The sequence below is a fragment of the Pipra filicauda genome, unplaced genomic scaffold, assembly GCF_003945595.2.
Source record: "Pipra filicauda isolate LSUMZ 115617 unplaced genomic scaffold, ASM394559v2 scaffold1_size10287979_pilon, whole genome shotgun sequence".
Lineage (NCBI taxonomy): Eukaryota > Metazoa > Chordata > Aves > Passeriformes > Pipridae > Pipra > Pipra filicauda.
Genome location: NW_024104310.1, coordinates 4424808 through 4438027, shown reverse-complemented (window position 1 = coordinate 4438027; position 13220 = coordinate 4424808). Strand labels below are relative to the sequence as shown.

The following is a 13220-nucleotide window of genomic DNA, read 5'->3' as shown; positions in this document are numbered from 1 at the left end:
TGGGCTAGCATGAGAAATAGAATACTGTGTTAGTGAACCTTTGGTCTGACACATCATTGCCTGTTCTCATGCTCTTGTGTTTATTAGTAAACTCATATTATCAAGCACATCTTTACATGTCATATGTAAATTAGAAACCAGTAGTTTTGGCACTGTGAGGCTGAACTAACAGGTATGGGATTCACTTGGTTGCCTCAAGCAAAGAGGAACTGGTAGTATGTGATGAAGTGACATGCAGCACATAAGGTAATGGGAATAAATCTAAATTTTGTTTAAGTACAGATTCTGAACGTTGTTACACAGTCACTGACCAATGCTGTACACAAAGATTCATCGCACTCTGTTAAACAGAGATGCTTGAAAAGAAATATATCTCTCTTTGGTAAGATGTTCCACCATTTAAGATTACATTATTTTAGATCTATTTTCAGTTTCTTTGTGGACAGAACCAATGCCATAGTGGGAAAATATCTACTACTTTGAATGATTTTTAACATGTTTACTCAATCTGTGGGTGACACTAAGCAACATATTGCCAGCAACCATCTAGAACGGGTTCTCAGGATGCCTAGTTATACAGAACCTGAAAGACAACACTGTAAAATGCAGCAGCATTTTCAGAAACTTCATTGTAAACATAATAATTAACAAAGGGTTGGATGGAAATTCTAGTATTGCAACACAATCTAGAGAAATGACCATTTTTACTTGAAAGGGCCCATCAGTGGAGTGGACCTCTATAGTAAGCATAGATACCTGTGTTTTATCAGAACTTCTTTTTACAAGCTATAATCTAGCCAGACATTTTCTGTTAGATTTTCAACCTTTCAGATGTGGATCTGGAAAGATGACTAGTTCTTTTAAGGTTCTTTGTCCAATAAATACAGAAACTAGTGAATTATTTAATTCTGGCTAACTTAAGTCTTCTCTTCTTACAGGAATCCTTAAGAAAATATATCAACTATTGACTACAAAATAGATACAGAGCAGGGTCCAACTGTAATGCATTAGCTTTGCTGAGCGAATCCATCAAATTGCTCATGGACTTGGTAAATAAAGATTTCAGAAGATGCTGCAGCTCGTCTTCTTTTAGTTCTGGGGCTAAACATGAAACAGAACTCTTGGCTGTGATGTTTCCTTCTCACAGAAAGCAAAAGCAGTGGGTAGGCATGTTGGGAATAAAACATTTTCTGCCATAGGCAGTACAAATCCTGAGACTGGAAGGGAGAGGTTAAAGCCATACAGTGTGAGGGTAAAAACCAGACGCCACGGCATATGGAAAAAGGGCAGTATCCAAGAGAAAACTTTAAGCTGAAGTCCTTAAAAAACCCAGAATGAACAAATAACAGAACTTCTTATAGAAATTAAAATAGAATCAAAATGCAGAAGAAGGACAATATAGTTTTGTGGCTCAGAAAAGCAACTGAGAGAAACAGAGAAGGAAAGGCTCTGCCACCTCTATTGCCATGTGAGCTGCATGTAAAGGCAGGTGGGCTTAAAGCAGGTTTCCCGTGCATACACTAGCATAAATGTTCCTCTGTCATTGTTAGTGTATGCATACCACCATGTAAATGCATCTACAATCACTTGAATAAAAACACTGTTTCTCAGTATTAGTTTTCATGTTTGTCTTGAAATTTTAAAATTTGACCAAAGGTGGTAGAGTTACAGAGAAAGTTTTCTACACACACAAATTTCTTATCTATATGTATTCAAGGGCTAGGCAGCTAAGTGACCAGACACAGGAGAAGGAAAGAAAATGAGATATTTTATATTTACTTACATTCCTTGAAAGTCACTACAGAAGTGCGCGTTACCTTGTGCATAAGTACTGGTTCAGGAGATGAGAAAGGAGAAGAGAAAGGCTTCTGTTCAACAGGTAAATGCCCCAGTACAGTACAGTGTAAATGCCCCAGAGACAGTACAGTGCCTAAGATTTGAAAGGGGCCCTGAAGATTATTCTGCTTTTCCTGCACAGCTCAGATATCTGTGTATTATTATTCCTGCTTTTGAGAGATGTTCCATGAAGAGGTAAGATAGCCTGTATCTCATCTTAATGAACCAATATGTACATTTTGTATTTTCCTACCTGTACATATTTTTTCCAGGTGATTATAACCCTATTTGTTAAACTTTTCTTCTGACAAGCTTATACTTTCCACATTTTGTAAAGGAGTACAGTCCAACTGAAGTGATGGGATAATATATAAACAATCCAGCAGTAAGTAAAAGAAAAGAGTTTTAATAATCATCTGTGAAACCAGCTAAACACGAGGATAGAACCTTCTACCAGTGAAGAAAAGCAGAGGGAAACTGCAGAAACCACGTCAGGAAAGTTTCCCAAATGTGATTGTGGGTGTAGTCTGGTGGTCTGTGCAAGACAAAAGAGAAAAGCAAAATGGCAAGAAATTCGAAGAACAACGAGCTGAAAGAAGGACTGAAATGAGAGCTTCAAAGTCCATTATGTTATGTACAAGATTTCTTTTTTTTTCAAAGAAATTTAAACAACTAATGTAATCTCTTTTTTGTATCATTTGGAAACACCACATACTTGCTTTGTACAGTAAATTTCTACTTTTTTTTAAACTGAAGTATGTGTATTTGTTATATACAATTGCCATACCTCAAATATATTTAAAGCAGAAATTATATGAAGTTGTGTCCATAATTGCAGAGCTCTGGACTTAATTCTTTTGAATCTATGTTCTTTGAGTACACCTGTATTAATGATCAGATAGCTGCTCACAGTATAAAGTCTAAAGTAACTTTGTGACTTTAGTTTCCAAATGTTGTCAGGCATTTTCATCTATACCTTTTTTATTATCATAAGAGAAGAAAAATAATAATAGTTTTTTACTTTGTGCTTCAAATAGAAATAAATACAATCTTTAAATTCTACCTTCTATATTAATTGACAAACAACTTTGTCTGACAACCCAAAGGGTTTGTAATGTCCAGCTATCAGTCTGCATTAAGCCTTCATATTTACCCATAGTATGTTTTATGCAGGTGCCCCCTCCCTTACCTATTGTGACAAAATCTTATTTCTTAGTTGTCCTAACAAGGCTTCTCAAGTAGAATTAGGCAGGAAAAAAAAATGACATGGTAAGAATAAAATCTAAGACACAGTCTTTCTAGAGAAAAATATTGGTAAAATCACTGATAAGCAATAAAATAGATAATTTTATTGTATACATCTGAGTGCATGTGTTAATGATAGGTTGAATACATCTGCTTTAACAATAATATTTCCTGAGCTGAACAAAGTAATTGGCCAAATGCAAAGACATTCAAAGAAGCAATAAAAATGTTAAAAAAATTAAAAAGGGGAAGAAGCCTTTACTGCATTAACAGCAAACAACTTAATTTTAAATCTTCATCATTGTTATACCTTTTAATGTAATATTTAACCTGAGGTGACATATAAGAAGTATGGATTGTTAAATTACATTTTAAGTGGCTAAAGAAGACAGGAAGAGATAACAGAATTTTTCATGACTTCATGTGACCACATCTTCTAACTAGCTGACTGCAAAATTTTTATCCTCAGAAAGTGTGATACATACTACTTTAAAACTGGATTCATAGGGAGGATTTTGCAATCTCAAGCAGTAAAAAAAGATAATCTATCTGGCATAGATGCTGAGGCCAGTAAAGTTACCTGCTGTGCTAATAAAAGCCTCACCCCGCTACTCTAATCACATATTTTCATCTTGCTGAACTGCATGACTATTAACAAAATTTAGTTAACTTTCCCTTTTCACTTTTTTCTATATTGGCTTCAGCCAAAAGCAGAAATATTGTGAGACAGACCAGCTTTCCACATTTTTTTTAATTAGGAGCAGAAACTATCATGGTATTCACAGAAAGACAGATTTGGAAAAATCACTTGATCTTTGCAGTATTTATACAAGGAGAACATTTGGGATTTTTGAGTTCCCTCATCATCATATTATATGTTTTTTTGTGTTTATTTTCATTAAGTAAATAAAGTTCATCAGTCTTAAGTTGAGACATACAGTTCTTGCAGAAGAACTACTGGATTCTTTTGTAACTTATTTCCATTCTTATTTCTTCCAAAGTGAATACTGTTTTCTTTATTTGAAAGATTTAAAGCTAAACACTGTATTACAAAAACACATTGTGTTTATCTTTAAAAATACTCCCCTTGAAAGATAAAAGTTTCTCTACTAAAAACAAGTAGTATTTCACTCTTAGAACAACATAAAAAGCTTAAGTGTCAAAGTTAACTTGTCAAATTGAATTGCTTTTGCACAAAAAAGTGATGGCATGGCTGTGCAAACAAACTTTAGTGATCAAGAGCCATCTTTAAACTACCTTTTCTTTAATGAAGGAAGCTGTCTATTTCCATTCACTATTGCCAACTGAATAACTTCTCATCCTAATGCACAAACCAATTTAAAATTCAAATTAAAGAAATGCAACAGAAGTTTCTATATTATAGCTGCTCAATGAAAATGGGAAACAGTTTATATAGGCAAGTTTCTACTAAATTTTCTTATTAAATAACTACAGTAATATTAATCAGATTATTTTATATTTAAAGGTTAATTTTATTCCTGTTTATACAGTACAGAGGCTTCCACTGTAGCAGAACAGATGAAGAAACATCTTGTAAGATGAGACAATTACATCTCATAATTTTTCTTCTGTGTTGGACAAATGCAATGTGTTGGGAAAACAAGAGTGGACAACAAAAAGAATTTTCTTGTCCTCTTTACCTCACTGAAGCAGCTAAAACCATAGCAACAAAGCAGAGTCACTTTAAGATTATTCCAATACTACTCAATAGCCTGTAAGAGCAGAATTCCTCACTCCTGGCTCTTTAGGGATTTAATCATAGCACAGTCAAATGCTTTGCAAGTGTATTTCTGTTGACAGTTTCAACAATAGTCAAGTCTACATAGTCAGTAATGCAACTTTTAGTAGTCCTTTGGTCTATTATTTTCTTTACTTTTTAATCTGGCAGACTACACCTGAAGTTCAGTCCTGGGTAAATGCCAAAATCCTAATTTTTTTTTTTACCAAAGCAGTGGAACTACTAATATCAAAGTCCTTTGAGGCCACAATTCTTTTAGATTATCTTAAGGAGCATTTAAATAATCAAAGTATGAGAAACAACTAACGTTGAATAACCGGAAAAACTAAAGATTGTTTCCATTGGTTTTGGATTGAATTGAATTCAAACACATCTAAAAAAGCTTTGTACAATTATTAATACGTTTATGAGATAGTCATCGCTGCTATGTAGTTTTGTATCGTAGAGGTGTAAGACAGCAATATTGGAATGTTCTGAGGATAGTCTATCTAAACAATCAATGCAGTGACAACACAAACTAATAAACTGTTATAAGTTATTGTTTGTGTCTTTGCAACTCTGGCATGGTTCCATGAAATAGAGTGGCACTTAAGAAGGCAATCATATTATATTTTACCACTCACCATCACAGACCAGTGAGAATGTGAACAAGCAGCATGCAGTAAAAAATATGTTTTAGTTCAATCAAAAGCTTCAGCACTTGATAAAATGATTGCTTTAAATTTTATGGTTTATATTATGCAGCAAATGAAACAATGATCTCCATCCTCTTTTCTTGCCTAAAGGTCTATGGAAGTTCCATGTGGCAAGAGAGAGGGTAAAGACAGGAAAAGAGTGAGATGGACAAAAAGGAAAAAACAGAGAAGGAAGGAGAAAAAGAATTGGAGGCGGATGGGGTTTAAGCCTTTTCTAGACTTATAAAATCCAATTAGCAAGCCTGACTTAAAAGTACAGAAGCTACATGACAAGCTGTTGACTAGCATGTGTAGCTGTTATAAACTAAGCTACAAGAAAAGCTGGTCAAATATTTTCCAGTGGAACAGTATTCCATCAGAAAATGCTAATGGAATGGAACCAAAACCTTCCATAAGAACACAACGACTTCTTGAAAAGTTTTGACAGAAACCAGGCAGAAAGGCAGGCTAAATTACCAATGTGTCTCTTCATCTTTTCTCTTGTCAGCCAGATGGCTGGTGAGTAGCCTGCCAGGCTGCTTGGCTTCTAGTTTTCATAGAATCCCTGACTTCTTGCCTGATGGGCTGCCAAACAGCTGGAAAGCCAGGTCTCCAGGAGCTCCTGAGTTTTTTGGCTTCTCATGGTCTCCAAGCTCTCAGGCAGCTGCTTTGCATGGAACTTGGGACCCAAGGCTCCTCTGTGAGGGAGATACAGGCTAGACCCTTATTTTCCCTTTGCTTCACAGCTTTCAGTTTATGTATTTTACAGAAATTGAACTCCTGTATTTGTAGACATTAAGGACCTCAGAGCAATTTATGCCTGTCCATTTGGGATCTCCAACATGTCTACAGGAGGCCCAGACAACTCCTGATAGCTGGTTCACTAAACTAGGCAGCCTGTGTCAAGAATCAGTGGATGGGCTGCTTCTGCATGTACCCTGCAGGCATGGCAGTCAGATATGGATTCACCAAGCCAGGTCTGGCTTCCTGGGCATTCTAAATCTCCAAGGACCCTGGTTCTCAGGAAGGCTTGAGGGGCAAACCAAAAGTTCCTTTTTGTCTCCCTTATAGTATGCTTTTAAAGTTTAGTTCATAACAAATTCTTATAATTTGAAAGGTCTAAATCCAGATATCAGGGGTTAAAAACTGCATAAAATGAGAGCAAATATAGAGAAGTAGGGATGATTGAAGTAAAAAAACTATACTCCTAGAGAAAACAAATAGGAAAATGGAAAGAGAGCAGTAAGAGTAGTAACCTTGAACTGCCAAGGTTTCTGTACAGAATTGCAAGAAGCATAGTGAGGGAAAACAAAGAAACTGTACATATGCAAGTAGGGAATTTTGACATTATAGGCTTAACCAAAAAATCGTAAGTAAACAAAAATGTATTGGTACTGCTAAAGCAAAATTTTAAAAATATAAAACAAATTAACAGCAGTGTGCAGTATGGAGCATGATTATCTTTTTACACTACAGTTTTAAATCAGTAAAATGTGTAAAAAAAGCATCTTAATAAAACAGCAAATAATTTTACTATTTGTTATATATTAGAAGAATTTCCAAGTTCAAGTACATTTCTTTGTTACCTTTAGTAAAGAAATGCTCTCTGTGGTTTCATACATATGGTTACGTTAAAATTTCCATAACAAGCAAAATCTTTGTAAGAATCCTACATAGCATAGGTCATCAGCAGCATATTTTCCACCCACAGGTTAACTCCAGACTGCTGGTTGCAGAAGTCACTTCCTCAGAATATAATACTGTTGCAAGACTGAAGACTAACTGACCTTCACACATACCCATCTCATTACCCCTTCCCTGTTAAATCTGGTTTAGTTTTCATTGGGTTTTGGTTTCTCATGTGTCAGCATGGACATTCCCTGTATGAATGAAATGCACAGACAACTTCAGATGGCTGATCATCTTTCATCACACCCATGGTATTCCACTGCAGAGCTGAAATCACGATTTATTAGAAAAGTGTGAGATGTCATTTTACAAGTACATTTTAAGAAAACAGAATAACTTTCTAGTCTCTCAAACCCCCAGTTTCTGTCTGTTTACTTACATTACTTTGACAGACTCTATACATAGATGGCTTCCTGAGGTTCTTTAAGAAAGCCTTACAGCTGTAGCTATAAAAAGGCTAAAACTGAAAGTTGAAAGCTGATATGCAAGTAGAAAAGGACAGAAAAACACGATGCCTGACGCTACCATTCCTATTCTAATGTTTGCACCCAAAACTCTACTAAATATGAGGACAGAAAATAAACCTCTTCAACTTTTTTTTCTTTATTTTTTCTTTTTTTTTTTAAATTTATTTAAAGATTCTAGCAGAAGGTTACTCCATGAGGAAATAGGTATTTTCATACAAACTCAAGTTGGCAGTGTTCCTCTTATTGGCACAATGCCTTTGGATGATTTTTATAATAGCCCCAACAACATTTTTGTAGAATTTCTCTAAATGTTTCTGTTTGGGTTGATGTACGTTGGGAGAACATTACAAATACTGTTTTTCAAAGAAGCATCATAACCAAATGTTGCTGTTCCAACATCAACAGAGTTCAGTAGACTTCTCCTAGCCATTTTTCATAATCATTTGTGTTTCTTGGACAGCACACTTACACTTTGTCACTACCAATGTGCCTACAGTAGTAATGTTTCCTTTTGGAAGTAAGGAACTAATTAATAAGAATCTGTTTCTATGAAGATAATTCCTTTGAATAAATTACATTCTTGTCTCTTTATGTCTTAGATTTTAAAGAAATGTATGAACTACTTTATCCAAAACCATGACATATTTGTCTAAAATTCACATTTAGCACTTTCAGGTGCTATGCAAATTTTCTCAGGAGAGTTCTACCAAACAAATTGTATCACTGACAGTAAGATCTTCCCTCTACAAGAAATTCTTCAGGCTAAACATATCTAGAACTAATGCTGGCATATGAAGTGATGATTGATGTCAAACTAATATTACGGTTGTCAGAGCTACAGTTTATGTACTAGAGTGTACAATTTACATCCTCTATTTAAAAAGTCATAGATCTGCTATGGACCAAATATCACTGAACTTTGTCATATTGCTGTAACAAACAATATCACTTAGCTATATCCTACTGATACAATTCTATTCCATGGGAAGCACTCTGAAACAGCTACCATGATATGACTGTCAACACATATAATCTAGGTCTATGGGAACTTGGATTCTTCTCCTTTTGCAATTAATTGCCTAACAGCAGGCAAACCAGTTAGACCCAAAAGCTCAAAACTGACAAACATCTAAACATCTTGAGAATTCAAGCCTTGGCCTTTTGTGACTCTTATCCCCTAATGGTAAAACAGCAATGACGGACCCCCAGTCCTAAACAGATTATAACGAGAGTAAGTGCGTGAGAGAGAAACACGTACTCATGCGCTGTGACAATAACCACCCTATTAGAAAGGTTGATTGGCTTTTATGATTTTATAAATATCAAAAATAACTTTTAAATTCCTTGTACAGAAAATGTCTATGTGGGAAAATGGATGCTGCATTACATGTTATAAAAATTTGTTTCTGATACTATTAACAAGTTCAATTTCATCTGCGAGCCTCCATAACACAGAAGAGAACCACTACAGTTGCCACAAAAGAACACAGAAAGAAAACAAATCCAGATTCCATGCTCACAGCTATTTGAAACACAGTTTGCAATCCCAAGTACAGGCTTGGAAGAGCCAGAATGCACATAATCCTTTAAAGTCATACCCTTATTACTGGTTTTGAATCAAGCACTGCGTAAACCAAACTGCTTCTTGGAAGATCATGCAAATTGTTGAATAATATTAACTCTGAACAAAAAAATAAAAAATTTTCTTTAGATAGAAATAGCTGCTGTACTTCCACACTGTGGCTATAATCACTGCTTTATACATATTTCTTTCTATTCAGTGTCAGCGGAAAGGGTATTATTGGTAGGCTTGTTTCAGTGTGCCACTTGGCCGCAGGCTCACACAAAGAACTCTTTGTGGGGTCACAGATTAGCATTTGGGCAGGCAGCCAAGAGAGATGAAAGGAGGATAGCTACACTAAGGATGTACATAGCTTGCACTCATCAAGTATCCTGGGGAAAAAAACAAGAAAAAAATCCATGTAATCTATAATTTCAGTAGCTGTCCTCTATTCCCTTAGTTTCTGAAAAAGTGCTTTTAGTGGAGAAATTCTAGCAATGTGCAGTTCTATTCTGACTCTGCAGGTCACAGAATCTTACACATAGTAAGTATTACCTTAGTACGGAGATCAAGTAGTTAACATTCAGTTATAGCAATATTGTTCAAGAGAGAGACAGGTATATTTAGATACCAAAAAAACTTTATTATACTAGAGTGTACATTTAGAAAAAAAAAGATGAAAATATAATTCAGAATAACCAGCATGTCTGAAAAATGGCAAGCTGCGATTGCAGAAATCATTGTGAAGAAATACAAAATTCTTAAGTTATAAAAATCAAGAACAAATATTCTCATAATACTTTTATTCATATATCTGTATCTACATCAAATCATCTATATAAATTAATAGCAGCCAAACAGTGCTCAATTCCAAACAGGAAATACTGCCTGCAAAGGATACTAAGGATATCTAGCACTTTGAAGGAATTTTCACTCTTTACATAGTCAAGATCTCAAATTATATGTAGAAGGATATATATTTGTGGTAGAATAGATAGTAGATGCAAAAGTTGCATCAATTATGGAGTAAATTAGAAATGGAAGCTATTATTGTACAAGGATTAAGGAATAAAGTTGGTATTCTAGGAAATTTCTAATGGGAAACAAAACCTTGCCCATTTATTCTACCGCAGGTCAGTGGTGGGGATTCACAGAAGATGACCTGCGGCTTATACTCACCATTTTATCTCTACTTGGAAACTGCCATGAAATACATGAATAGCTCCGTTTTCTGCGCACAACTGACCTGCATAACCACCACTATTCACAACTGGCACTTTTTGTTGGCAGTCTGAGCAGAAAACCTAAGGATTACATTGGCACTGAGTCTGAAATATGCTCTGAAATCAAATGATGGTCTCTTGAGAACATAGCTGAAGTACCTCATAGTGGAGAACAACTACAACTACCTGTGCTATTCATAGCCTGTGAGTAGAAGCTTTCTGTTTTCAGCATGCTTTATTTGGGAACAGTAAGTTAGATCCTGGTAAGTTATTAAAATATATTTTCCAAATACCATAAACACCATAAAGGTAAAACATATTATATAATGAGCGCTAGATGGAGGACTATTTACTTTTGAAAAGTGAATATGTATGTTTTTTAAGCAGTTAACAGAAAGAAATAAGGAGAGTCTAAGTAGCAAACAGCAAACTATTGCTGGAAATGATCCAAACATAAAAATTGTATGTGTGTGTATATATATAACAAATCTGTTACTTTCAATACTTTCTCACCTTAGCATTTTCAACGCAAGGACAAAGAGCCCAAGCTGCACTTGCTTGAACATCTGGGTTAGGATTTTTCAACAGTGACCATAACAAGCGAACTCCATCTAGACTGTCAATTATCCTATTGCAGAACAGAACAAAAAAGAGATAATTAATTATGGAGTGGACAATGTTGAACCTCAAATTACATCAGTTTGTTTGGAACACTGCTTTAACAAACACTGTCATGATCTTAACATACTGTTTTGCTTTATGCAAGTGCTTGTGTTTTATTGTCAGCTAATCACCATCAACATATTCAGTAAACAGTGCTTACTATAGCAGATGAGCGTGAACAAATAAAGACAGAATGTTTTCTACATAAATCTCATTAATGTTTTCTTTTTTCCAGCACTGTCATCCAAAATTCTTACAGAAGATAAAGTAAACTACATTATAACCAGAACTCATAAACATGAAAACAAGCATGTGACTTTTTAACGATCTGCATGTAAAGTGAAATCTGAATTCCAGCATACTGGCTTCTTTCATATAGTAACAAATACTTTCCAAAACAAATATTTGTGCCCAAAACTATGTACTTAACTTTTTATTCAGTCTATGTTTAATGTATTTACCTTGCTCTATGACATATTTTAAAACACTATGTTTCTAATCTAGCATTAGAAATTAAAATGGTCACACCACAGAGCATCCTTTGTTGGGCACGAATAATGTGTAACTTGTTTCCCATGTGCTCCTTACTAACAAGACCAACACTGAACACTATGTTATAATTACTTAAACACACTGTAATCAAAGTATCTTCATGAGTAGCTGAGAAATCAATTATCAGCAGAATCATCTCTACACCATCTGCGTTATGTTTACATATCAATCAGGCTTGGGGATCATAACTTCACATTAGGTTCCAGTGAATACCCTAAATGGAAAGGAAGGTCAAACAAAACTTAATAGCCTTTACTAACATACCATTTTAGAAAAAAAGCTGTGTTAAACTCAAAGCAGATGAGTTGGAGATGAAGAAAAGCAAGTACACCTTCATTGTCTAATCTCAAAAGTAAAAAATGTAGCTGCATACGTGTTTACATCTTTCATTGTAAATGTGAGATAAATTGAAATACAGATGGAGCTTCAAAACAGCAGATAAAACATCTCGTTTGTATTCATTATATATAGTTTGCCAGGAAATTTTAAAACTAATTATAAAATGAACTTTGTATGTAATCCTATCACCATTTGGAGCAGAAAAAATAATTAAGGACATGTGATCTGTCTAAAATAAGAAAGGATTTTATTCATAACATTTTCATGCAAACTGGTTAAACAACTATGTTTTTCAAAATAACACTTTTTGCACAAAGCTATGGTTAAGCTAAGACGCTGTAAATTTTTTAAGGTCTGGCAATTTTAGTACAGCTTATTTTACATGCTCAGCTCCAAATCAACTGCAAGAAAATCACGAAAAGGACAAATTCAGAAGCCTTAACACAACAAAATAAAACAGCATAATCATGAACTACACAATTACACATATATGTTCACATAGTAAGGATGACTCAAGTAAAAGCTTCAAAACAAACTTTTAAATCCCTCCAAACCCCAAAGACTTCTAAGAAATTTTAACATTACTCTCCTGTCATTTCAGAAAGCACAAGGCATTTTTTCCTATATTGGAATTAATTAAAAAAAGAACCTATGAATCTCTCCTCTAGTCAAGTGAGTACTGATCATATACCAACATGAGGTACTTCCTCCCAAGAGAGACTAAATATAAATGACCCAGCTCCAACCAGTATATAAAAATCAAGAGATAGAAGCCAAACACTGAGCTCAGATTTTTCCACCACACTTAAAAAAACAACCTCTAGGCTGATTGATCTTTCCATTTTTTTAAAGCTTCCTTTTCAATTTACTTTCATTTTCTTTTCAGTTTTCTTGTCTTCTCTTCAGTGTTTCAAGGTAAACTAGCCTCACTCTATTGGTCATTTTCTGAAGAAGAATTTTGCCTTTTGTTTGAAGACCAGAAAGACCAGTTGTCTTAGATGCAACACAACCCATCTCAGAATATCTCTAAGTGTAGTTCTCTGACCATTCAACATCTATAAAATCAAACCAGAAAACACTACAGACAAAACAAAAGAATCTCCAAATTACATTGTTCATCCCTGAGTACTGCTTTCTCACAGTTACACTAGATTAACTCAAAAAGAACGACGCTCTTAAATTCTCATTCTGGAAGAATTATCATTGTGTAAT

General features: G+C 34.7%; 1 protein-coding gene across 2 annotated transcripts in view; it reads right to left on the bottom strand.

The window, feature by feature from the left end:
• Positions 1-13220, bottom strand: part of ODAD2 (outer dynein arm docking complex subunit 2) — a 79220-nt gene that overhangs the window by 26348 nt on the left and 39652 nt on the right. For both annotated transcript variants that reach the window (XM_027717418.2, XM_027717419.2), the window contains exon 17: positions 10968-11082. In XM_027717418.2, the coding sequence (XP_027573219.2) occupies positions 10968-11082 (115 nt within the window). The remainder of the gene's footprint in view (positions 1-10967; positions 11083-13220) is intronic.